The sequence below is a fragment of the Callithrix jacchus genome, chromosome 19, assembly GCF_049354715.1.
Source record: "Callithrix jacchus isolate 240 chromosome 19, calJac240_pri, whole genome shotgun sequence".
Taxonomy (NCBI): domain Eukaryota; kingdom Metazoa; phylum Chordata; class Mammalia; order Primates; family Cebidae; genus Callithrix; species Callithrix jacchus.
In genome coordinates this window covers 34882407-34909956 of record NC_133520.1, presented here as the reverse complement: position 1 = coordinate 34909956, position 27550 = coordinate 34882407, and the positions used below count along the sequence as shown (strand labels likewise).

The window sequence follows — 27550 nt, the reverse complement described above, 5'->3', positions numbered from 1 at the left end:
GTAGACAATCTGAAACTCTGACACCAAAGATCATGAAGCTTAAATTCACCACTGAATGTTGTTAGCTCTTTAAAAGGGCTCTCTCTTTATCTATGCTGAATAGATCCCAGATGCAAGGGGACATTTGCATGAGCACACACAACACAGAGAACATCTATTACAGATGGATGAAATAGAAAGTAATCTGTGCCCCTTTTGCCTCTTTCCATGATGGGGCTTTTGGTGGGAGATAATAAACAAGAATAATTAAGTAAATCTCTCCTTTTTTCCCCCTTATTGGGTTTTTACCTTTTTCACAAACTGGTATTTCAGGATCCCAGGTGCTGTCAGCTTTGCAACGAATCTGACTACTGCCCTTCAAAGTAAATCCCTTATTACACTCAAATGTCACACTGTCATTGTAGAAATATGGGGCTTCCTTGCCAGATATCTTGTATCCATTTGCCACATGGACATATGAACATTGGACAGAAGGGAGAGAAAGTTTACATAGAGGAAGAGGGCCACTCCAGATGCCTATTTCTTGATCATTGCTCATACAACGGATGGTGCTCTCTCCAATGAGGCTGAATTCCACTCCTCTTTCTGGCCCGGGGTTACATCTGTAAGTGACCGTGGTTCCATATGGAAAATCTTCTAAGGAACTCCCAGTGTGTGCTCCATTGTAGATAACAGGGGGTGGTGGGCAGATGATTTCTAGAAAGATGAAAAGATACTGTAGAATTGAGTTTCTGTATTAGACACCAAACAAAAGAAATGCAGCTGGTTATGACCCTGTTGTTTCCTGGAAGGCAGGGGTACATTTTCATGAGTTATGTGAAAGCTCATTTAGTATGTAAAATTCCATTTAAACACATTTCATAGGAAAGAAAATTTTTATTAAAAGTAAATGTGGTTGATCAATATCGCATAATGAGTTAGTTAGACCCAGTAGTAAATTGCTAATTAAAAGAAGAATTCTTTTAAACTAGGCAATAGGCGAATAAAAGACACAGGGGAACAGAATTGTGCTTTTTTGAGTACTCTCTTTGTGCTGAGGCAATATGATAATTTATATGGTTAGCTGAGAAAACTTATTGTTGAATGAACACCTACTTTGTGATAGGCAGTTTCCTCATCTAGACAGTAGCAGTAGTACAATTTAATTTGAATAATTTGAAGTCGGTAGTCTTTCTTAAATTTCTACATTTTTAAATTTTCTTTTTACTTTTTATTTACATTCTCTGGACTTCCTAGTCTGTAGTCTTAAGCAAACTTTTCAGAAGACAGGCTAGAGTTTCAGACGAGTTGTCCAAGTGGTCCAAGGTCTCACACTATTAAGCAGTAGAGACAGAATGTGAGTTCAGATCTGACACCAATCCCTTAATCTCTCCACTAAACTATGGTATACCCAAAATTAAGATGGTGGTTCATGTACTCACTGCTGTCGTTATTCCCATAATCATAAATCACAAAATAGAATCAGTAACCAAGTACATTTAACTTATTGATGAAGAAAAAGGTAGCAAAAGAAAGACATGGAAAAACTGTGCAACCATAACTATTGGTAAAATTAATAAAACATAATCTAATACTCCAATTACCATAACATGTCCCCAAACAGAAATATCCCAGGAAATGTATAGATCTCACATTATTTCAGCTCCTATGTCATTTTTGCTACTCACCTTTACAAAGACGAATCTCCATAAACCAAGGAATTGGGCCTTGACACTCCTGATAAACAACACTCTCACTTAACTTGTACCTAGAGACAGAGTCAAGTATGTCATTTTGCCATCAGCTGACCAATAAGCCAAGCAAGAGCCATGGGCACTCAGGCAGACTCACTACTTTCAGGCCAAGAAGCAATAGGAACAAAAATGTAGCCAACATCAGCACTAACCTCTCATTGTACAGACATAATTTCCATGTATAGAAATATAGTATGATAGACACTTCCATGAATATGTGACAGGCAAGCACTTATGAGACAAACTCTTACACAAAGCTTGCAGTGCGTGCTGATATGCTAGACTTGAGTCAGGCTGAGTCAGCCTTCCTTCGCTCACCCTTCATCGCAAGAAGAATTAGCATCTGATCTAACAAATTGGTGTTGGGGTTTCGTCAAGAGTTGCTTTTCTGTAGCTTCACACTCTGCCACTAAGAAGAGAGACTAGAATGAGAATTTAATTAAGGCAATATTAAAAGCAACAGAACATCTACATTTGAGGCCCGGCACCTTTGCATCGGGGTGCAGGGGTCGTCCACACCCCTTCAAAGGTACAATGTATGGATTCTTCTCCCACCAGCACATAGCCAGGGTTACAGCTATATTTTACGGATGTTCCAGGGTCAAAGCGGACCAGGTGTCTATTTTCCTTTTGCCCATTGAGGATGTTAGGAGGAGCCTGGCATTCTAAATGAAAGGACAAAAACGAGACAAAACATAACTTCTTAAGGGGGTAAACAACCACAGAAAGAAACAGCCAAAGAAATTGACATTCATGCTACAATTCCACTCTGGTGGCAGCTGTGTGATACAGGAGGCATGCTGCAGACCAGCTCTGGGTAATTTTAGACCATTTCCGAATCTTTTGCTGCTGTTGTTGTTTGCTGCACTTAGGCTTCTGCAGTTGTTGCTCAGTTCCCACTGGCTGCTGCAACTCCTCTCCTGTCTCTTCCCTTCATAAAGAATTGTCTGGTATGTTTTTAATGGCAGATTCTGATACAGCCCTAGGATGAGGGCCTGAACAACTTCTTTTTTAAGAAGTCACTATTAAGAAAAACAAACATTTTTATCCTCATTTTTTCCTTTAAAGAAATGGAAAAGTTAGTGATTGCTAACATTTTTTTCCAAAGCATATTTCCATAAAATAAAACAATGGTGGGGTGATGGTGATAAGAATGCCCTCTATAAAATTTATATGGATTACATTTAATAGAGTTGAGGGGAATATAAACTGGACAAGGATCTACTTAAAGCCCATAACACCTTCTTCTAATTTTTCAAGAAAATGAATCAGTAGTACCTTTTCTGAGTACTAGAACACTCACCCTTTTCACAGACTGGTGCAGATGGTTCCCATGTGCCTTGGGCACTGCATCGGATTTGCTTGCTGCCCTTCAAGGTGAAACCAAACATGCAAGCAAATATCACAGTGTCATTATAGGTATATTGATCTTTCTGCACCGATAGCATCCGGCCTCTTAGGATCTGGGGATGTGGACACTGAACCGCAGAGGTAGAAAGTTCACAGCGTGGGGCAGGGCCACTCCAGGTCCCAGTCTTCTGACTATCAACTGTACAACGGAGAGTGTTCTCCCCAATAAGGATGAAGTTCACTCCTTCCTCTGGGTCCGGGTCACAAGTGTAAGTCACTATGCTTCCATATGAGACGTTCACTAGAGAGTTGCCTGTATGTCTTCCATTGAGAATAGGAGGAGGTGATGGGCAAAAAATTTCTAGGGAAATTGTAGAAAGAAATGACAAGATCATAGGCATATTGAAAACAAAGAATGCCCCAGATGCTGCTTGATACCACTATCCTAGGACAGTGTATCTGAATCTATAATGAATCAATCAAGGCAGCTAAAGCAACATAATTTACAAGTGCTATTCTTAAGCTCCATTCCTGAGTATATGTACTCTGCTGATCCTTTTACTTCTTTTACCAAATAGACAATCTTCTTTACGTAGATGGTCTGGTTACCTACTTATGTCTACGTAGCTTTCAGAGGAGGGAAAGCCTCAGAACCTCATTTTACTTGAGGAAACAAAAGATAAGGATGCTTCAGTGAAGACCATATCCTTAAGATCTCTAGGAGTTCTGTGTTCTGTAATAGTCTTTAAGATAATGACCGAACCAAAAGCTTTTAGCTAAGCTGAGAATGCAGTGCTGTCGACCAGAGTTGCCTAACCTACCTTCACATACTGGCATTTTGGTCCAAGCAGCTCCCTGTCCGGCAATTACACACTGACTAGAAGGTGGGCCTTGCAATCGATACCTGGAGACAGAAGATTGTCGTTCAGAACTATTACACAGTTTGTGCTGAAGAACAGCAGCCTCTATTTACAATCTAAGACAAGTTTGTTTAGTTGCTGTGCACCTGCTCCTTTTATCAGCATTACCTCTCACAACTCCACCCCGGGCTGTCCAGAGATCCTCACACAGGAGCCTTCTGCAGGTTTCACAGTCCACCCCATGCACACAACAAGCCAAATGAATTAAATCTCGTAGATCATCCTGACACTCACCCTTTATCACAGGAAAAATTTGCAGTTACACCAACTCGGAGAATTGGAGGCTCCTTTACCTTTCCATTGGAAAATCGTCCCAGAGGTTTACAGCGTGCCTCTAAAAAACAAACCGAAGATGATAAATGAATGGCAAATAACAGAACAGGCCAGATTCTTAAAATAGATTGCAAATTTAGGGTACCTTCACATGTTGGGGGTACAGCACTCCATTCTCCCGAAGACAAACACTTAATGGTCTTTTCTCCAACAAGGAAGTAACCAGATGCACAGCTGTAAGTCACAGACAATCCTGGAGCAATGGAGTGGACATTTTCATGTGTGTGATGTCCATTGCGGATGATGGGAAGTGCTGGACACTCCAGAGGGAAATCTTTACACACATACCAGGAAAAAAGCCATCAGATGATGTAACCTTCACAATCTAGAATCAAGGGGGTCCAATCTTTTGGCTTCCTTGGGCCACATTGGAAGAAGAAAAATTGTCTTTGGACACACATAAAATACACTAAGATTAATGATAGCTGATAAGCTTAAAAAGCATTGCCAAAAAAAATCTCATAATGGTTTAAGAAAGTTTAGGAATTTGTGTTGGGCCACATTCAAAGCCATCCTGGGCCACATGCTGTCCACAGGTCGTGAGCTGGGCAAGCTTGATCTAGATGCTAATTTAGGATATAGATCCAAATAAATAGCACATGATCTATGGTAGCCAGTTGTGATTAACTTTTAATCGAGTCTTTTAAAGATCAAACAGGTATGGTTTAATTGTATCCATTTTATGCCACAAATAGTACATTATTTTTCATTTTTAGTTACACTACATGAATTACAACTGCCTTGTGAAAAATTTCAATTACCAAAAAAAAGTCAGTTTTCACCTATATTCTCACCCTATCCTTAAACTTATTCTCTGTTCCAAAAGTAGCATGCTATCATTTCAAGGGTTATCCTGGTAGATATTAGTAATATAGTTTATTGGGATCCTATATATGATACATATATACACCTATATTATGTGTGTGTGTATAACTAATACATATTCTATGCTTTGCTTCCTCTACTCAGCAATGTCTATGATATCCTTCCATGTCCATACATATGTGTCTGTCTAGATTGTTACAAAAGCTTCTTTTCAACAGTCATTATGTTTTGTGACTATCATAAGATCGCCTTCCTCCAAGACTATTTATCAATCTATCAGTAAATAGTATCCCATTTTATACTAATTTAATAGCTTTGTCAGCTTTTAATCTGCTTAAAATTTGTCAACATTGTTCTTTATTAAGAAAAGAAATACCTAATTTGACAGTTTAATGTTTGTCAAATATTGCCAATTCTTGTAATTGTGAAATTGAAATTCAGATTTAGATTTTGGCAGCAAAATAAACCAAACCAAAAGAAAAGGTCCCTATTTACAAAGGCATTTATTTGAACCTATTACAGTAGGTCCCTATTTTCAAAGGCATTTATTTGAAATGTGATGGCTCAGAAGATGACTTGGGGAAATAGTGGATAACTTCAAAACATGTTTACAGAGACCACAGTGAGCAGGGTATCACCTGTGCCAAACTGTATTAGCAGCTACTTATACATGAATTTCAAATCCATTGGGTGTATTTTTGTCATTAAATCCCACCTTCCTTCTCATTTTAATAGTAGTCCAGATGTACAGTTTAAAACCATCCCATTCCCACGTCCCCAACTAACTGGCCTCTTGCAAAATTTACCTTACAAAATGATTAGGTATGTTCAATTACATTTTTCCATTCTACTTTAAACTCCTTTGCTCAACTGGTGTTTTTGGAATGAGCAGTTAGATTCCTCTATGAAGAAAAACCAGGAAGCTGTAACTTTTCCCTTTTCCCTTTGCTTCCTTCTTTCACCCCCATCATTACATGTTCACATTGTTCGTCCTTGAGAAGGGTACAAAACATGGTCTGCCCAGAAGTGCAAGACCCCAACCTCCCAATTCAGCTTTCTTTTCATACTCACCACTCTCACAGGTAGGCAGTCGTGTCGGCCCCCACTTTCTATTTGCTTGACACCAAACAGTTTTGTTTCCATTCATGGAGAAGTTGGCTTTACAGGTGAATGTCACAAAATCACCATGGTGGTAGGATGGTCTAGAGCCTCTAACTTTGTATCCTCCTGGTACTATGGGCTCAGGGCAAGTAGAATATTTATTGTAATATTCACATATAGGAGCAGGTTTATCCCAGGTTCCAGTCACTTTGTCTTTAGTTATGCAAAACATAGTTTTTTCCCCAATGAGGCGGAAGGCAGAAGTTGAACAAGTATACCTTATCACAGTACCAAGAGAGACAGGGGTAGAATGAGCACTAATCCGGCCATTTATGATAGGAGGAGGAGGGCCACAAGAAATCCCTGAAAAGTAGAACAGGAACTGTGTAGGCATACTGATCATGGCAATAAAATATTCACATGTAGGCAAAATATCCAAATATAGATCACATAACTTTTTCAGAAACAGACTTAGAAATTTGTATAGTTTATTTCTTCCCTGCTTACTCCCAAGCTCCTAAATTCTTGCCTTTCTCTTGATCCTCAGCAAACAGATCAACATACATCATCTCCATCAAACAATCATAATGAAAAGAATGTATCCAAAAGTTCTGAGGCTGGGGAGGGATAACATGGGGAGAAATGCCAGATATAGATGATGGGGGGATGGAGGCAGCAAACAACCTTGCCATGTATGTATCTATGCAACGATCCTGCATGATCTGCAAATGTATCCCAGGACCTAAAGTGCAACAAAATGTATATATTTTTTAAAAAGTTCTGAGTCTAATCAATTTTAATAATGAAACAATAGCACATGAAAATAATATATTAGTGGCACACTAGTTACATATGAGGAGGTACCAGGGATTAGGGAAATTTGAACTCAGCAAAGCTAGTTTAAAATCCCCACTGTCATTCAATAGCTGTGTGACCTCAGGCAAGTCTTACCCTCTTTAAGCTTCAGTTTTGTAGTCTAGAGTATAATGCGAACTACTTCATACGGTGTAGTGAGAATCCAGGGCCAAAAGTACATAAACAGAGAAAGTATAATACCTGGAACATACTAATAATTCAATGGCTGTTTCAAACACACAACTGGGAGTACAGGCTGGCATGACCACATTTGGTCCTGCTGCTAAAGATACTAGAGCCTCACTACAGGTGATTTGTCATGCCTTGATGCTGGAACACTTGGAAAAAGCCACAGGAAATGAACAGAGGTTTTGAATAATGGCCTCACGTTCTTCATTTACTAGTCTTAATAACCATGAAAGATATTGTTTACAGTTACTTTGTATATGCACATCTTTTCTGAGGGGGTCTCAGAATAAAGGGAAAATTGCCAGCCTTTAGAACTTCCAGTTGCTTCCCTTTGGCTTGAAGAGGAGGTCTTCAGCGAGAGGAACTGGTTTCAGGAAGGGTAAGTTTAGAGAACTGTTGTCTTTATCCATCTAGAAGCTGCAATATATACTCAAGTGAATCAATTTGCCATCTCTGGTCTGCATTGCAGAACACAGAGAAGAGCGGCATATATATGTTCAAAGTACACGTGTAGATAAGATGCGATAATTGGTATATGCGTGGGAACACACCCAAAATCAAAAGGCAAGATCCATACTTGGTTGTTTTTGTTGTACGCTTCCCAGACAGGAAACTAATTATTCCAGAGTGTTGTCACTCCTCTGGGACACACTGACTAGAAGATTTGCCATTTAACTGGAACATTAAACAATAAAGGGTAACAAATCATCACCAGAACAAACCAATTCTAAGTCAAATTAATCACTTCTCTCAAGTTGATGGCATTAATGGGATCTATATTTTTAAGAGTTCTGGCTTCAGGGAAAAAGTCTAGGGTGAATCGTGACTCAGCCCAACTACATGACAACTTCAGACTAGGTAAAAACATTTAGAAAAAGGAATCCTAAAAATAACATTCCTTTTAACATTCTTCCTCTCCTCTTTCGCGTCCAAATGTCGAGATTCTTGTGACCATCTAGAAGAAAAAAGCCTCCTTTTCTAGTGAAGAAAACATCAAAGACCTTGTTCCACAAGTTTTTCCCAGACAGTCCCTCTTATTGAACCCTGAATCATCTCTTCATTCTCCATATTTGGAGCCTTAAATTCGAATCCAAAGCTTTGCTCTTTCAACTGCTGAAAGGACAATTCCCAGCTTTGGCTAACCATGCATAATACATACATCTGGAGACAAGCAAGAGGGCTTGGTTAATGACAGATTTTAGTCATAAAGGGTAAAGAACAAGAGAGAAAAAGAGAAAGAAATAACTGTCTTTAGAGATCACACTTTGCAGTGTTTATGGATTCTAGGTCTCAGTTCAGGCCCCACCACCTCACACTCATCCCTCAACAAAGGAAATCTCTGCCCCATGTTGAAGATTAGGAGAAGGAGCTACATAACCATTGAGAAGTTGGTTTGGAATGGCATCCCATGATTTCACTCAGGAAAATGAGACAAGCAAGGAACACTTGAGTTTTCTTTAAATGGAGTAGAGCTTTGGACACCTGCACATTTTGGTGCTCCAGGTTTCCAAGGACATACACTGCACAGGTTTAGTTCCAATAAGAGTGTAGCCAGGCTTACATCTGTAGGACACTTCCTTATCTTTTTTGTTATAATTATCATGGTAGATATGAGGAGAAGGCAGATTACCTGAGAAAAGAATAAGACCAGAGGGCCTTTTATTTCTAAAATAAGAGCATTCTTCTCTGCTGCATGGAGAATCCCTTTCTAATGCTTTTTATTAAAGAAGGGCAGTCTTCTCCACCACCAGCTTGGGGTTAGTAGGTGTGGGATGAAGGCGTTTACATAAGTAAACGCTCTCTTAAATGTAAGGCAGAGTCCTTTGGGTGAGATAGAGCAGAGCTGAAATGCATTATTTTTTTCAGAAATAATGAGCTTCGCAACTATCTGTTTTCTTTATCTTGATTTATGCCAGGAAACATTACCCCACTCATCATTTTCCATTTCATTCAATTCAAAGGGTCTGAGCCATTCTCTCACCAATATCGCAGTCAGTGAAACCAAACTTCCGCAACACAATTTCACCACCAAAATCTACCTCTTCCTTCCTGCTCCAAAAAACAAGGCTGACGAGGTTTCTGAGCTTTGTGGACAAAGCTTCCAGTGTTGCCAAGTTTGTAGTCAGACACTTCTCAGCAAAAGTAGAGGAGAAGGGGAGGATGGAGGGTGCGGAGTTAACCTGACTCTAGCCTTCTTTCATAAAGGGTTCATTTTTTCAGTATGAAAATGTATAATGTCCACAATTTTTTTTTATTTTTAATTTTGTGCCTGTGACACAGCCTCAAGAAGTCCTGAGACATGTGCCCAACTACAGTATTTTGAATGAAATTCTGATGTCAGCCAATTCCCCCCATTGGCGTGGCCAATGGGATTGAGAGTTCAGTTAATGGAATTAAGAGTTCATCTTATCTTCATTTAAATAAAATCTAGTCGTGTGTGTGTGTGTGTGTGTGTGTGTGTGTGTGTGTGTTGGAAAAAAGTCTCTATTCACTTTGGTGCTGCTTTTTAAAAAGATATCTTTTAATTTCTCCTACATTAACGCAGATCTAGCACTGTCCCAAAATCATTTAAAAAAAATTCTACATCTGCAACATTTATATATTACTTTCAAAGTTTACTTTTAAACTCTTTCACTAGACCAGGTATGGTGGCTCACATCTGCAATCCCAGCACTTTGGGAAGCCAAGGCTGTTGGAACACCTGAGGTCAGGAGATCAAGACCAGACTGGCCAACATGGTGAAACCCCATCTCTACAAAAACATAAAAAATTAACCAGGCATGATGGCAGGTGCCTGTAATCCCAGCTACTCTGGAGGCTGAGACAGGAGAATCCCCTGAACCTGGGGGGTGGAGATCGCAGTGAGCTGAGATCACATCATTGCACTCCAGCCTGGGCAACTGAACAAGACTCCATCTTGAAAAAACAAAAACAAAAACAAAACCAACCAAACAACAACAACAAAAACCTCTTTAACTAGAAAACTCTACTACATATCCTATCTTGCTTCTGCTCTTCCCATAGGTACCATATATATGTTTCCCAAAAAACCTCATTTTATTTCTAGATCCTGAAGTTTCAACCTAACTTACCCTAAAGCACTTTGGCAGTAGAGGATTCTGTTTGCTGTTTAGTTGACACCATATTACATTGCTGCTTTTCATGGTAAAACAAGCTTACACTTAAATATCACTGTATCACTTTTAAAAAGTTAGCATAATCCAGATTCCACAACTCCATTTTCAACTTCTGTAATTGGGCATTCAAGTAAGAGTAATATACTGAAGGGGAGGCTTGCTCCAGATGCCAACTTGATTATCTTTGCTGGTACAATGCATTGACTTCTCACCCAAGAGATCAAACAGCTTTTCCCTATTATATCCAACATGCACTGATGATTTCATAGCAAACCCTCTCTGCTGCTGTTGTCAAAGTTTCATTGGGGATGGCTGGGAGTGACTTACAAGAAATAGCTTTTTGAGGAGAAGGTGGGGAAAGAGAGAATATTATACTTTCTGATAATTTTGTGTTCATTCTTATAACCCAAACTTCAAATCAGCCTACAATTTACCCATTTTGTTGAAATTCTGTATCCTGATCTCAAAGATGATTCTAAATAGGAAGTAGCAAGGTTGAAAGACACATGGAACTAGCTGATAAAAACTGAAAAGCTCTGAGCTGGTCACCAGTCCCCACCCCAGACAATAGATAAGTTGTTATAGAAGGCACCTAGGGTGGCTTACTTTTTGCATGGAATAAAGTTGTAAGTGAGTAATCTGGAATGTTTTGGATATAAGCATTCATTCACTGTGAAATAACTTACAATCAAAGGACAGTAAAAAAGGAAAGTATGGTAGGATTGGGGGCCACGAGGAAGACGGGTAAGTCATAGCTGTGTGCTCAGAGCTACTCAAACCAAGTGTAACCCTCCCAGGTACTCATTTTGATGTGCAGATGCCCAATTTCCCTCTGGAAGGGGACAAGAGGAATTAAATAGGGTGCAATAAAGAGATTATTTTATTTTACATTTGTAAAAAGCCATGCCATTACAATACTGTCTGAGATAATACATGTAGCAGATGAGTCACCAAGGAGTGGATATCTAAAGACAAAGAGATGAGAGATCCCATAGTATACGTTTACTTATGTAAGAAATCTGCACATCCTGCACGTGTACCCCAGAACGTAAAATAAAAATTTTAAAAAGAGATGAGTGATCATTTCCCAGCTAGACTTACATTTTAGAAAAGCTTAGTTCTTTCTCTATTGAAAGACTAGCAAAGAATAGAATATCATTTATGACAAGTAGGGGTGATAGATTAAGGACTCATACAACTTAAAACCAAATGGGCCAGGCGCGGTGGCTCACACCTGTAACCCAGCACTTTGGGAAGCTGAGGCGGGTGATCATGAGGTCAGGAGATCAAGACCATCCTGGCTAACACAGTGAAACCTCGTCTCTACCAAAAATACAAAAAATTATCCAGGTGTGGTGGCACATGCCTGTAGTCCCAGCTACTCAGGAGGCTGAGGCAGGAGAATTGCTTTAATCTGGGAGGCAGAGGTTACAGTGAGCCAAGATTGCGTCACCGCACTTCAGCCCGAGCAACAGAGCGAGACTGTCTCAAAAAAAAAAAAAAAAGCCAAATGAAATTCAACCTCCTGGTCAATAGCACTGGAGATTTAAAATTGGAAGAGAGTAGCCAAAACTTTTTTATCTTCTAAGGATCCTCTCTAAGATGGTAATCTTGAAGCAGTGTTTCTGGAGTGGATCAGGGAAGTGATTCCTATTTGCTTATTTATTTTAAAAAGTAGGGAGCAATTAGATCTCTTTTGGAAGAGTAATGGTTTCTGGTTAGAACTGCTCTTCTAGTATCCATGTACCCTGGAGATGTCTCCTGCCAGCTCACTCTTTATTACAAGAACATGTAATCGTTGACCCAAACGCAATACCATGGGTGTAATCACAGAGTCCTGATGGTGTTCTCTATGATTGATACATGATTTACCTACAAAAGAAAACCAAACCAAACAAAATTTGGGGCTGGGATTCAGGAGACTTTTTGGAGATTTTTTTGTGTTTTGTATTAAATCCCAGCCTGACTGGACTTGCTGGCAGCCTGCTTATGTTTACTCAAAGAAATCTTTACATTTACAAAGCTTTCCAAAGGATCAGTCAACACTAGTTGTTTAATGCACATAGTCTGTATTTCTGCATATGAATGCCAAATTTATTTGTGGCCAATTATAACTTATAATCTTCATTTTCCATTTTTATATATAATCTGTTAATTGATGGTATCAGCTATCAAGTCTTCTGCCTTAAAAAACCTCACGGTGACCATTTCTTTTTTGTAACTCATTTTCTACTCTCTGTTCTTCATTCAATTAGAAGAACAAAGTTTAGAGACCGGATTCCAGAAATCTCTCTACAAACCAACTATTTTGTCACTGCAGTAGTCTCTCATTGCATCGAGTGACATAATTTACCTTTCTAATTGTTCTCCCTTGAGTTGGTACATCTTCTGTACTGCTGCACAAATCACTCTAAAGCACAAATGTTGTCATGTCACTCCGCACATTAAAAAACTTACTATTGCTTGCCATTTTTATGGCAAAAATGCACAGATATTTTACAAGTAAGCCCCAATCCATTTAATCAATTACCATTCCTCATACTCCAACAACGATTTTTTCCAAACCATTTTCCAATGATTTATGCTTTTGCAAATGCCCCCAAATCCTCTGCTCCAAACACCTGTATTTCTCTAATTCTTCTAGGTAGCATTTATGCTTTATTTCTCTATGACCTCACAGCACATCATAAATAAGAGAACTACATCATAGTACAGTATATGTTTAAGAGTCAGTCTTTATTACTAGTGCAGGAATTTATCAAAGGCAAAGACTATCAGATTAATTTTTATGTCACTCCAGGGCCCCAATGTCTGGTCTAGAGCTTCATATTTAGTAGTTACTCAAAGTAAGTTTTTAAATTGAATGAGATGAGGATGAGGTAAAGTTAAGATTCCCTGTTCTCTTCAAATAGGAAAGGAGGAAGCCAAATTGTCTCTATTTGCAGATGACATGATAGTATACCTAGAAGACCCCATCACCTCAGCCCAAAAACTCCTGAAACTGATAAGCAACTTCAGCAAAGTCTCAGGATATAAAATCAATGTGCAAAAATCACAAGCATTCATCTACACCAATAACAGACTTAAAGAAAGCCAAATCAAGAACGAACTGCCATTCACAATTGCTACAAAAAGAATAAAATACCTTGGAATACAACTCACAAGGAACGTAAGCGACCTCTTCAAGGAGAACTACAAACCACTGCTCAACGAAATCGGAGAGGACACAAACAGATGGAGAAACATTCCATGTTCATGGTTAGGAAGAATTAACATCGTGAAAATGGCTATACTGCCCAAAGTAATTTACAGAATCAACGCTATCCCCATCAAGCTACCATTGACTTTCTTCACAGAACTGGAAAAAACCACCATGAACTTCATATGGAACCAAAAGAGAGCCCGCATAGCCAAGTCAATTCTAAGCCAAAAGAACACAGTGGGGGGCATCACACTACCGGATTTCAAACTATACTACAAGGCTACAGTAATCAAAACAGCATGGTACCGGTACCAAAACAGAGATATAGACCAATGGAACAAAACAGAGGCACCGGAGGCAACACAACATATCTACAACTATACAATCTTTGATAAACCTGACAAAAACAAGCAAGGGGGAAAGGATTCCCTGTTTAACAAATGGTGTTGGGAAAACTGGCTAGCCATGTGCAGAAAGCAGAAACTGGACCCCTTCCTGACACCTTACACTAAAATTAACACCAGATGGATTAAAGACTTAAACATAAGACCTGGCACGATAAAAACCCTAGAAGGAAATCTAGGCAAAACTATCCAGGACATAGGAGTAGGCAAGGACTTCATGAACAAAACACCAAAAGCATTGGCAACAAAAGCCAAAATAGACAAATGGGACCTAATGAAACTCCACAGCTTCTGCACGGCAAAAGAAACAGTCACTAGAGTGGATCGGCAACCAACAGAATGGGAAAAAATCTTTGCAGTTTACCCATCTGACAAAGGGCTGATATCCAGAATTTACAAAGAACTCAAATGGATTTACAGGAAAAAAACAAACAAGCCCATTCAAAAGTGGGCAAAGGATATGAACAGACACTTTACGAAAGAAGACATATATGAGGCCAACAATCATATGAAAAAATGCTCATCGTCACTGGTCATCAGAGAGATGCAAATCAAAACCACATTGAGATACCATCTCACGCCAGTTAGAATGGCGATCATTAAAAAATCTGGAGACAACAGATGCTGGAGAGGATGTGGAGAAAAAGGAACACTTTTACACTGTTGGTGGGAGTGTAAATTAGTTCAACCATTGTGGAAGACAGTGTGGCGATTCCTCAAGGCCTTAGAAATAGAAATTCCATTTGACCCAGCAATCCCATTACTGGGTATATATCCAAAAGACTATAAATCGTTCTACTATAAGGACACAAGTACACGAATGTTTATTGCAGCACTGTTTACAATAGCAAAGACCTGGAATCAACCCAAATGCCCATTGATGATAGACTGGATTGGAAAAATGTGGCACATATACACCATGGAATATTATGCAGCAATCAGAAATGATGAGTTTGTGTCATTTGTAGGGACATGGATGAATCTGGAGAACGTCATCCTCAGCAAACTGACACAAGAACAGAAAATGAAACACCGCATATTCTCACTCATAGGCGGGTGATGACAAATGAGAACACATGGACACAGAAAGGGGAGTACTAAACACTGGGGTCTATTGGGGGGGAAAGGGGAGGGCCAGTGGGAGGGGGAGGTGGGGAGGGATAGCCTGGGGAGAAATGCCAAATGTGGGTGAAGGGGAGAAGAAAAGCAAAGCACACTGCCATGTGTGTACCTACGCAACTGTCTCGCATGCTCTGCTCATGTACCCCAAAACCTAAAATCCAATAAAAAAAAAAAGATTCCCTGTACTCTTGACTTTTAACCTCTCTCTGACACAGCTTTGAGACCATAGATCAAAGTCATAAATATCACAGAGATAAGTAGGTTCAGCCAGGTATTATGACTTAACCCTCATACCCAGTGCCCCAGGAGTAAAAGGAAGCATGGAGCACCCAGGAGCCCACTACACTTGCGATAACATGCAAATTTACTGGCCTTTTATGTTAAACATAACAGGTTATGTCATCCAGATATAGCGACAGACCCAAAGATGGCCGTATTACAGGATTACTCATGTTTACAGAACCGTTGAGCATCTGACCACTTGAAGATCTCTAGGGAGGTGATAAAGAATGCCTCTTTATATACCCAATAAAGCATTTTATTCGCAAGACATCCCAATAGCAAACTTAAGACTGGTTACTCTGAATTTCAGGCTTAGCAAAAGGATACCTTGGTAGAAACTTACCCTGACCTAGAGACAAAGGCCACAGGAACATCAAAACCAAGAGAGGCTAAAACTTCTCCTCTGCTTCTGTCTTACCAATTATCTTGGAAACTCTATAATCTTTAGAATGCAAGTCTAAAATGGGGCACTATTTTGTGGAATGAAGAACGTATATCACTGCAGTATGGATGAATATACACAGAAATAAGCTCAGAGGTTCAGAGAATTTTTAGGGTAGACTTCAGTGGAAGAGAAGGAGAAAATAATTTCTCATAAAATTTCAGAAAACCTCAGAATTGTTCCATCTCCTTCCCCTTTACAAGTAAACATTTGTGGGTTTAATTTGTTTGCTTGTTTTTTCACAGTGAGGTCAGAGTCTAGGGAAATCCGGAAAAGCATGTGCAAAGGCCCTGAAGGATGAGTACATATATTTTGATTTTTTTAATGAAGGTAACAGGGGGAATGGATATTAATATTTTTCCCAGCTTCACTGAGGTATTATTTGTATGCAAAACAACTGCACAACAACTGTACATAACTAATGTGCACCATTTGGTGAGTCTGTGAAACAAAAACATAAAAAATCTTTAAATAAAAACTTTCCCAGGATAGCATAAGAAAGTAAAGTATACAAGAGATCTTGAAAAACCTCAGCACATATATGATCCTGTAAAATACCTTTAATAAATTTACATAATGATCTTAGCTATTAAACCTTTAATGCCTAGAGAGAAGAAAATATGTTTATTATTCTTCATTATTTTATTCTGTTAGTCTAGTAGAGTAATATGCCCCCAAAGAGAACTTAGTAAATACTTTCTGATGGGAACTAGATAAAGGGATACAGTCATTTCAAGACAGTTTCCTGTGACTTAAAATAACAATATTATTCTTAATAATGGAACAGACATTATAGGAGAGAGGTAAGAAACTATAGCAATAATACACTTAGAAATATACCTGGAAAAGTCCTTATTCTAGGTATGAGAATGAGCTCAAGTTTCAACTTGACAAGCAGAGAAGTAGTAGTTAACTCTTCTTCCATATCAGATGGTAGTCCAGACAAAAAAAGTGCCCAGCTGTGAGGCCCTCCTACAATAGCCGTATATTTAAGTATCAAATTTATAGATCTCCTTCTTTCTCAAACAGGTCTTCTTTCTCAATATCAGGTACAGGTGAAAGTCAAAGCATAAACATGGACCAACTGACACAATGTCACACACAGAGCTCCCAAGATACAGCCAGGCCTTCCCTATGACCCCACAATACTACTGGAGAAGTCACAAAGACTGGTTCTAAGAATAGGCATCATTATTGGGACCCAGATATAACTATAGGTACCCTTCGATTTATTTCCTCAGTTAGTTTTCTCCGTTAAAACTACAAAAGTCTCCAAGTGCTTACTCTGTGCAAAATAGCAAGGTTCTATAAGGAATACCAAGGTTTGACCTCAATGAAGACCAACTTCATGATCCTGATACTGCTTATACTAGTGACTCTAGTCAACTGGCTTAATCTGTAATTATCAAATGTAAATAAGGACAACATCAAATTACCCTCCATAAGCTGGAAGACTAATTTAAATTTACAAGATTTAATCAGTAGCAATGATATGGACCAAGATGGAATGGAGATCTGGAAACAGCAAAAGCAGAAGTGTGCTTCATAGCATAACTTTCCATGGTGAAAGGAGGTAAGGATCACACTTTCTGGATGAGAAAAAATGGGAAAATCTCATTTCCAATAAGGAGACTTAAGGGCTGTCTTCCTTTAGGAAAATTAATTCTCATTAGTAATGAAAGCCAAAATCCCAGGTCACAAGTCAGAATTTCTCTTCCATATCAGAAAAGGGAAGGTTACTCCATGGGCCATCAAAAACTATGAATTTTCTTGAGGGTCACTTTATCCTCTTCACATCTTTCTGTAACCAGGAGTAAAAATCAGAGGCGATCATGACTGGATGAAAAATGGAAGATGGTGACTTGACATTCAGACACACATCCGGCAAACCATGTTAAAAGTTACCAGGTGAAGCAGTTTCTGAGTAAAACAACAGGGATATATTTACTTACTTGGGCCCAGGGATTTTACCTGGAATGGCTTGGAAACCCATTTGAAGTGAATGAAAAACAAACACATAGGATAATAAAAATAAAAGTGAAATTTTAGTCAGAAAGCAGGTAGGGAAAATCAGTATTGAAAATGATAATTCATAGAATCAAACACCTTAATACTGGGTTTCCTGGCTATTTGATAAGCAAGTTTTGAATGATGGTGTGAAAGTTGTCAGAATCAAAATAGAGTCACTAATGTAAAAAAAAAAAAAAAAATTCACACCTTGCAAAATAAGCCAGGGAAGGTTATGAAAACAGTGTTCTCATGCTTGCATGCCTGTTAACCCAAACTCTCATAAAAGGCGAAAAACCACAACTGCACACAAAGGCCACTGCAACCCTACAAGGACATCCTTCTAGCACCTGCCTGTATAACCTCAAACTGGCATCACTCTTATTATTGTTCTTTGTAGCCAAGGATAATTATTCTAAAACAACTATATGATCCTCATATTTTTCCTTTAAAAACCTTTGTCTTCTCTTACTTCCTTGAATATACACACAGTTCAGGATCTCACACATATTCCCATTGCAATGTTCTATTCCCAAACAAACACCTTTTTCTTTTAGAGAGTCTTTCTCTGTTTGTTATTTAGTTTAACAATAGGCATATTAACCAAGGCACAGTCCTAAGCACAGGAGATGTATCTGTGATAATTAGAGACAAAGTTCCCACCCTCATACAATTTATAATGCAACAGAAAGAGACAGACTGTAAATACATACCAGGAAATAAATAAAAAGGTGCTGAACAGGAAATAGAGTGGCATGTCACAATGTGATGTACTGGAAGGAGATGGGGCAGGGTGGCATACAACTTCAGTTATGATGGTTAAGGAAGGCCTGTGAAAGGCAACATTTAAGTTGTGACTGAAGTTCAAGCAGGAAGAAGGAAGCAGCCAGGCAAATTGCTGGGTACAAGTATTTTAGGCAGAGACCTAACAGGAGAAATGGATTTGGTATGCTCCAGGGACAGACAGAAGGCAAGTGTGGCTGGGACGTAATGAGCAAAGCAGAATGGCACGTGATCAAGTCAGAACGCTCAGTAGGATGAATCATGCAGGGCTTCTTAGGCCACAGATGTGTGTAAATTATCCTCAGTGGAAGTCACTGAGAGAGAGTTCAAGCAGGAGGATCGCATGGCTTGATTTACTTTTTAAAAAGAATAGTCTGGCAATTGGGTGGAGAGTGGATCGAACCGCTACTTTGAGAAGCAAAGAGCAGTTATGGACAAGAAAAAAAAATGAGGCTTGGACCAAAGGAGTGAGCAATGGATAGAGTTTAGAAATTGGCAAGTGGATATATTTAGAAATATATATTTAGAATTGGCAAGACTTTTTGTTGTTTTACATGTGGGGCTGAGGAAACGGGAGGATTCATGACTTCTAGACTTCTGTGAGCTACACAATTGATGGAATTACCTTGTACTGAGGATGGAAAGCCTGAAAAAGGACCGTGTGTGTGTATGTGTGTGCGTGTGTGTGTGTGTGTGTGTGTGTGTATGTGTGTGTGTGTTGTAGCCTTGGCATAGGGAACTGTGTTCAGAATCATTTCCACTCAGACTTGGTATATCTAATACACTTACTAGGCATCCACATGAAGATGCCAAGTAGGCAAGTTGGATGTACAAGTCTGCAGCTCAGGAGAGAGGATAGAACTATAGATAATAAATATGAGTCATCAACATATAAATAGTATTCAGAGTTATGGGATAAAATGACATGAGGTTAAGAAAGAATGAGTTCATGTCCTTTGCAGGGACATGGATGAAGCTGGAAACCATCATTCTCAGCAAACTAACACAAGAACCGAAAACCAAACACCACATGTTCTCACTTACAAGTGGGAGTTGAACAAGGAGAACACATGGACACAGGGAGGGGAACATCACACCCTGAGGCCTTTCAGTGGGTGGAGGACTAGGCGAGGGATAGCATTAGGAGTAATACCTAATGTAGATGATGGGGTTATGGATGCAGCAAACCACCATAGCACATGTATACCCATGTAACAAACCTGCACGTTCTGCACATGTACCCCAGAACTTAAAGTATATATATTTTTAAAAGATGAGATGAGGTATTTTAGGAAGAAGAAATGAAGAAAGGCAGAAGAGGCTCAGGGCTGAGCTCCAAGACGCTCTAATATTTAGAGATAGAACAAAAAAGACTAAGCATGAAAAGAGTTTCCAGAGAAAGGAAGTAGTTAGCTTTTGCTGAAAGACTGAGAAATAAGATAGAAAATGACCACTGGATTTATCAGCATAAGGGTCAATAGTGACACTTCAAGAAGCAGCTTCAGGAGACTGGTAGGGAAGAAACCTGTCTGAAGTGGAGAAGGAGACAAGGAAATCTGAGCAAGTAGTCAGTGAGAAGTTTTGCTGAGAAGGACAAGAAGAGGGACAGGAAAATGGAGTTCCAGTGGGTCACGAGAAGGTTCATAAAGGATTTCCTGTGGTATTCTTAAATGCTAGTGGGGATGATTGTTTTGAAAAAGGCACATGGATGATACAAGGCAGGAGATGTCTGCAGAAGTAAAGTCCTTGCAAAGGCAAGAGGGGATGGAACATGATAATGAATACAGGAAGAAAAACTGAATTTGTCAGCAGAAAGATATTTCTTTCATTGTTATAGGAGGAAACATACCAATATTTCAATTCATAATTATTGAATTCCGAGTTACAGGATATTGATAGGAACTCAAATCAGGAAATAAAACAGATTAAGGTCTTGCACTCATAGAACTTGTATTCTAGTGAGGGAACAAACAACAAACAGGTAAACAAATAAGCAAGGTTTCAGATGGTGATAGGTCGTCTGTAAAAAGTAGAACATGATTTTGTATTGGAGAGGGCCCTGGGATGTGAATATTTCAGACAAGAGTCAGAGAAGCACAACAGGGGGCTGAGCCTTGAATGTCAAGGAGATAGGCAAGGAATAATTTCTAGGAAGAGCATTTTGAAAGAGAGAATGCTTAGTGCAACTGTGCTCAAAGAATAAAGAGAAGGCCAGTGTGGCTGGAGCAGAGAGAGTGAGCGGGGTGTACAGAATTTCAGGGAGAGGGAGAAGGCCTCAGATCAGAGACTAAGGGGCATGGCTTTTATTCTAATGTGATGAGAAGGGCTCAGCAGGTTTTCTGCAGTGGAGAACAGGATCTGATCCCAGATGGAGGTAAGTTCGTAAGGTGGTAGGTTTGTAGCTGATTAGAAAATGAGAGCATTCCTGTTTCATGGTTTTGTTTTCTCTGCACAGGAAAAAGTTAGGTGCCCAGTGAAGGCTGGAGTAAAATCTAGAAGTGTAGGAAATTTGAATCTGTTTATGCAAATAGACAAAAGGAAAAGATGGGAAAGCACTAAAAGGGAAATTTGCTTCCCATTGACTTTGCTTATAGCAGTGTGCCCTATAGATATTTGCTGCAGAATCTTCTAGAGTGATTGTTAAACCTCAGCTTTCCTGTGCTAACTCCAAACCTATGAAGCTCTAGAGAGGGACATGGAACCAGGAACCTACATTTTATAAAGGTACTGGAATAGTTTAAGCACACCCAAGTGCAGGAACTGGCCAAAAGCCAAGAGATGATCTGTGGGGAGCACACAGCTTCAGTAAAAGTCAGCAGGGGGACTGGGCAAGACATGAGCCATGGGAGACAGGTGGGGAAGATGATGAGCAGTGCATACATGTCAGGGAGCAGGAGGAATTAGGGGGTGCGAACTTCGGTGAGATTCCCTTCCAAAGGGTTAGAAAGGCTGAATAAATTAGATATTCTTCCACTGGAGGCCTTTTAGATTTTTTGAACAAGGGAGTAAAGTAATGAAAAAATATATATTTCTTAAAGTTTGGTTTTCATAATTGGAAAGGGATCTATAGGTCACTCTTTAACCTTTCCAATCATAAGAACCAAAATCTCTTAAAAGAGATGAGGTTGTCACACAAGTAATTGTAATGCTTAGGATGGGAATACTGGTACAAGAATGATAAAATGGACAAACAACGGAAGCACGGTAGCTTGGAATATTGGCACATAGGTAGACCTGGTTTCTCTTGGGTCTCCAGTTAAGTGACCTAGATGACACTGCTGCTGTGGGACTGAGTTGGCAGGACTGGTGAAGAATTTGATTTTCAGTTGATAATATCCTCTCCGAAATTTAGAAATATGTGAGAAGTCAGGGACTGCACTCTGCTCTTAGAAAAAGTGAATGTGCATTCGTTCAAAGGAAGTTCATATGTAGAAAAAGAAAAGTGAGATGAAGATAATGGTTTTGATAAAGGTTTAAGGGTCAGGAGACAGTAAAATGTCAGAAAAGCAAACAGTAAGTTGTAATAAACCAAAAGGTGCAATAATTCCAGACACCTTAACAAGCTAGGTGTCCATAAAAACAAGTGTATACAGAAGACTTATTACTGATATTTAGTAGTAACGACTAACATCTAGCTTTCTCTGCTTAGTTTCATCTGTACCCAGGGCAGTTCAGTGAGGTGGAAGGCCAGTTCATTACTAGCTTCATTTTACAGATGAAGAAACTGAAGATCAGGTAGCTAAATGACTTGCCGAAAGTCACCCAGTTATTGAGGTCTGCATGCAGTGAATATCTTATAAACTAGGAATGCACTGTACCCTGGAGATATTAGAAACTTAGACCCATCCTTTGGACAAGAAACTCTAATCTTAACAAATTATAATATTTCTTTAAAATCAAGCCAATCTGGAGGAAAAAAAGGTACAATAAACGCCGAATGAGACCTTTGTGGACGTCCACACCATTACAGAAGGTTAACAAGAAGAAAACAATAATTTTAATCCACACCTCAACTTATAAAAATAACTACAGATGGTTACCGTTTAGGGTGTCTTTACCAATATCACATCAGAGTTCAGAAAATCTGAGATCCATGCTTGGGAAGCAGGTCTTACTCTCTTATTTAGGGAAGGGAGCCGAGGCTCCGCCGCTTTTTCGGGGCAGAAGCGCAGTTCGGGGGTAGAGAAACAGCCTCACGCGGGGATCTGGTGCCCCATGCAGTGGGTGGGTTTCCGGTGGCGAGCGGCGGCGCCCGCAGACCTCCAGCCAGAGCCATGCGCACCTGCAGACTCCCGGGGACCGCTAGCACCAGCACGCCGCCCGCCACACCAGGCCGACCAGACAGCGCCACTCTGTGGCGCAGCCTCTCGTGCTGGAGGGCCCAGCTCCAGGAGGAGCCAGTGGGGACAATCAGGACCAGGCGGCTAAGTGCAGGGGTCCCTCAAGCTGGCGGGAGGCGGACGAGCGTCAAGCACTGCCTCGACCGTCTCGCTTTTGGCCCCCTGCTTTGCATCGCGGCACAGAAGCCTTCCCTGCCCGGGACGTGTCCCCACCTCCGTGCTCCCTCTCCCAGCTCACCGAGGACCCCCGGTGCGACGAAAGCCAAGAAAACCCAGAGCAGGCCCGCGACGCCCATGCCACGGCCGCAGCCCCCCGCGGCGGGATGCTTTCCAAGACCCGCGAGAGTCTGGCAGCTCTGGGAGGGCAGGGCTGGAGCAGCAGGCAGCTGCGGGCCAGGAGACACGGGCCCTTAAATAGTGTGGGGCACATGTGCGAAGTTTTCCGCGCACACCTGCAGGCGTTCTGGGGGCGGATGTGGCGCCGGAGCCGGTGAGACAGGCGAGAGGGGCGGCCCGGCACGAGGTGGGCGGGGAGCTCCGAACCACTCTGTGGCTAGGACTCGCCTCTCGGTGCGGTGGCTTCCCCACTTTTGACCATGCAACCCACTACACTCGCTTGTTTCTCTTTCTAGAACTTAAAACTTTCACAAAATAGTACTCACCCTTAGTAATCCACAATGTTTGTCTTCTGTGCTATGTTGTGTTACGCTATGCTAGGCTAGGCTCTCCTATTCTTGTTAGAAATTCCTATAAGAAATCCACCAAACTCCTTTCAAAACCTGTTAGTGGATTCATCCCCCAGTCTGAAAAAACAGTGTAAGTTTACTTAGGAAATTTAGGAGCAGCAGCTACTTCTGCTATAGAGTTCTTTTTATTTTGAAGTAATTTCTACAGAAAAGTTTCAAGGATACTGCAAAGAATTCCCATATTCTTGTCATCCAGATTCTCTGCATGTTAACATGTTAGCATTTTACTGTATTTTCTTTACCATTCTCTCTTCTTTCTCTATAGACATATACATGTACATATATGTGATTATATAATTATAATAATGTGATTATTACTTTGGAACCATCTGGCATTTATCCCACCTCTAAATGCTTCACTGTGTAGTTCCTAAAAGCAGGGACTTTCTGTTCTATAACTAGAGTATAATGATCAAAAATAAGAACTTAACATTGACACAGTGCTATTTTATTTTACTTTATTTTTTTAGGTTTTATACTTTAAGTTTTGGGGCACATGTGCAAAACATGCAGGTTTGTTACATAGGCATACACATGCCTTGGCAGTTAGCTACATCCATCCCCCCTACCCCCCGTTATCTACATTAGATATTTCTCCTAATTTTATCCCTCCCCAATCCCCCACCCCCTGCTATCCATCCCCTAGCCACCCCCCCTTACCCTCTGACAGGCCCCAGTGTGTGATGTTCCCCTCCCTGTGTCCATGTGTTCTCATTGTTCAACACCCACTTATGAGTGAGAACATGCAGTGTTTGGTTTTCTGTTCTTGTATCAGTTTGCTGAGAATAATGGTTTCCGGCTTAATTTCCCTGCAAAGGACATGAACTCATCCTTTTTTATGGCTGTGTAGTATTCCATGGTGTGTATGTGCCACATTTTCCTTATCCAGTCTATCTTTGATGGTCATTTGGGTTTGTTCCAAGTCTTTGCTACTGTAAACAGTGCCTCAATAGACATACGTGTGGATGTGTCTTTATAATAGAATGTTTTATAATCCTTTGGGTATATACCCAGTAATGGGATTGCTGGGTCAAATAGTATTTCTATTTCTAGGCCCTTGAGGAATCGCCACTCTGTCTTCCACAATGGTTGAACTAATTTACACTCCCATCAGCAGTGTAAAAGTGTTCCTATTTCTCCACATCCTCTCCAGCATTTGTTGTTTCCTGATTCTTTAATGATCACCAGACACAGTGCTACTTTGTAAGCTACCATCTGTATTTAAATTTTGACAATCATCTCGATAATCTTTGTTACAGTAAAAACAATAACAATAAAAACGATCCTTTGTTTTTCCTGGTCCAGAATCAGTCCAGGATCATGGATTGCGTTTGATCATCATGTCTTTTCCCCCCACTTCTTTAATCTGGGAAAATGTCCTCAACCTTTTTTGTATTGCATGACTTTGACATCTTTGAAGAATATACAGCAATTATTTTTGAAGAATGACGTTTAAGTCCATGATCTATTATAATAACAAATTACCCTGAAGTTAGTGGTGTAAAGCAAGAATAAACATTTATGATCTCAGAGTTTCTGTGGGTTGGTTAGGTGGTTCTGGCTTGGAATCTCTCAATAGATCGCAGTTAAGACATCAACTAGAGGTGCATCTGAAGGATTAACTGGGACAGGTGAATCCATATCTAATATGGCTCACTTACTAGGCCCTTGGCTGGATGCTTCATTCTTCACCACCTGGATTTTTCCATAGGGCTAACTGCTTGTGTGTTGAGTGTCCTTGTGACATGGCAGCTAGCTTCTCCAGAATAAGAAAGGCAGAAGCCACAATGTCCTTTGTTCTCAGAAATCACAATATATTATCTCCAGAATATTCTATTGATTATACAGATCAGCTTTTCAATACATGGATGGGAACATCAGGAGACAGAATCACACCACACATTTTTTGTCTATCATTTCTCTGTGATAGATTCAGGTTATCGAATCTAATATTTGACAGGAATACCAGAAAAGGATGTTGTATCCTTATGGAAAGGCATATGTTGTCTAATTGTCCTATTATGGTGGTAACTTAGATCACTCAGTTAAGATGGTGTCTGCCATGTTTCTTAGTGTAGACTCAGTATTTTTCCCTTTGTAATTAATAAGCATTTTGTAGGGAGATACTTTAAAACTATGTAAATTCCTCATTTTTTCATCAAGTTTTTACCCCAAAATTTTATTATCCATTGATGACCCTTTCTTAACTTAATTTTTACTATAATGGTTGTCAAAGGATCTTTTTCTAATTTAATAATTGCTTTTATATTCATCCATTGGCATTTTACTGTAAATAAAAGTTTTACCTTCTTCCCTAGTTATTTATTCATTTATCTATATCAGCATAAACAATCTATATCAATATGAATTTTATTTATTTACTTAGTGGGTCATAATTCATGACTACCATTATTTATTTTGATGCTCAAATTCTCCCTGATTGCGCCAGTGGGAGCCCTCAGAAATAGTTCCTGTGTCATTTTGACTTGTTCTTATTGTTCTTTGAGCACTTCCTTACTTTCTGGCACCAAAAAAAAAAAAAAAAAAAAAATGATGATCTAGACTTATCTTGTACTTTTCTAGACCTGACACTGGAATTTGTCATTTCTCCAAGGAATGCTGGTTCTTTCTGGCACAGAATGGCATTTACATGCTAGGATTGGATGCTAAGTGTGTTCATTTTCATTGGAGTATCATTGCTTCTGCACCCCCTCAGCAGACACTGCAAGCATATGTATTATATGTATGTATATCCATTCCCATATCTATATTTATATGTCATAAATTCATAGCAATTCTTCCAATTTCAGTTCGTTAGCATAGAGTGCATTCTACCCTTCCCTATTTTCATATGTGTAACTCCCTTCTTCAACAGTGACACACCTAGATCTACAATATATTTACTTATTTGCTCAATCCTAGAAAGTACAGAAAGAAGTTTAAAATTGCTAACTCTATACCATGGTGGAAATAAAATCTCATTTTTAAAGTTTTATTTTGTTTATAGCCTAAAAGCATAAAAACAGCATTGCTGTGTTCAAAAGTTACTCAGATTAATTATTCTTCCTCTTCAGTATGATTGTTATTCATAATCAAAATACTGTAAATTTCTTTCTCTTTGTATTCTATTTTAGTTTCACTCCCACTGCTTTTGATTTTTTTTTTTTTTTGCTTAAGTGAAACATTAACAGTTCCAAATGTCAGATTGATATTAAAAGATACAATAAAAGAGAAATGTCACTTCTCTCCATCACTTCTATCCTCCCCACCATAGGTACTCAATTTCAGTAGTTTCTGGTTGGTCTTTAGTTTTGCTCAAATGAGCTGCTACACTCATCTTCTTAGTTCTCCTTTTTTATTACATTTTTAAAAGCATGCTATAGATACTCTTTTGCACTTTTCTTTTTTGGATTAACAAATATGCTGGAATCCTGTCCTCCATACAAATTCAAATATTCCTCATTCATTTTTATAGTTGTATGCTACTTCATTGTGTGGATATACCATGGTTAATTCAACCATCTCCTTATGTATGGACAGTTTGGTTGTTTTTAATGCTCTAAAGAGTAACCTTCTGCATTTTATTTTTCTGTTGTTGAAAGCGTGTCTTCAGTTCAAATTCCTAGAAGTGGGATTGTTGGGTCAAATGGTAAACACATATGTAGGTTTGCTAGATATTGCCAAGTTTCCTCAATAAGAGTTGTACCATTTACATTCCTACAAGACTGTGTAAAAGCACCTCATTAATCTAATGTGCTGTCATTGTGGTTTTAAATTTT

General features: G+C 39.5%; 1 protein-coding gene across 2 annotated transcripts in view; it reads right to left on the bottom strand.

Moving 5' to 3' along the window:
- CR2 (complement C3d receptor 2) overlaps positions 1–23413 on the bottom strand; it is a 38060-nt gene extending 14647 nt beyond the window's left edge. For both annotated transcript variants that reach the window (XM_008985590.5, XM_008985591.5), the window contains exons 1-10: positions 23264–23413; positions 6233–6625; positions 4422–4610; positions 4238–4337; positions 3905–3987; positions 3037–3444; positions 2222–2398; positions 2052–2142; positions 1668–1747; positions 289–696 (exon numbers count right to left, since the gene is read on the bottom strand). In XM_008985590.5, coding sequence (XP_008983838.3) covers positions 289–696; positions 1668–1747; positions 2052–2142; positions 2222–2398; positions 3037–3444; positions 3905–3987; positions 4238–4337; positions 4422–4610; positions 6233–6625; positions 23264–23321 — 1987 coding nt within the window. In that variant the 5' untranslated portion in view covers positions 23322–23413. The remainder of the gene's footprint in view (positions 1–288; positions 697–1667; positions 1748–2051; positions 2143–2221; positions 2399–3036; positions 3445–3904; positions 3988–4237; positions 4338–4421; positions 4611–6232; positions 6626–23263) is intronic.
- Between the last annotated feature and the right edge of the window lie 4137 nt (positions 23414–27550).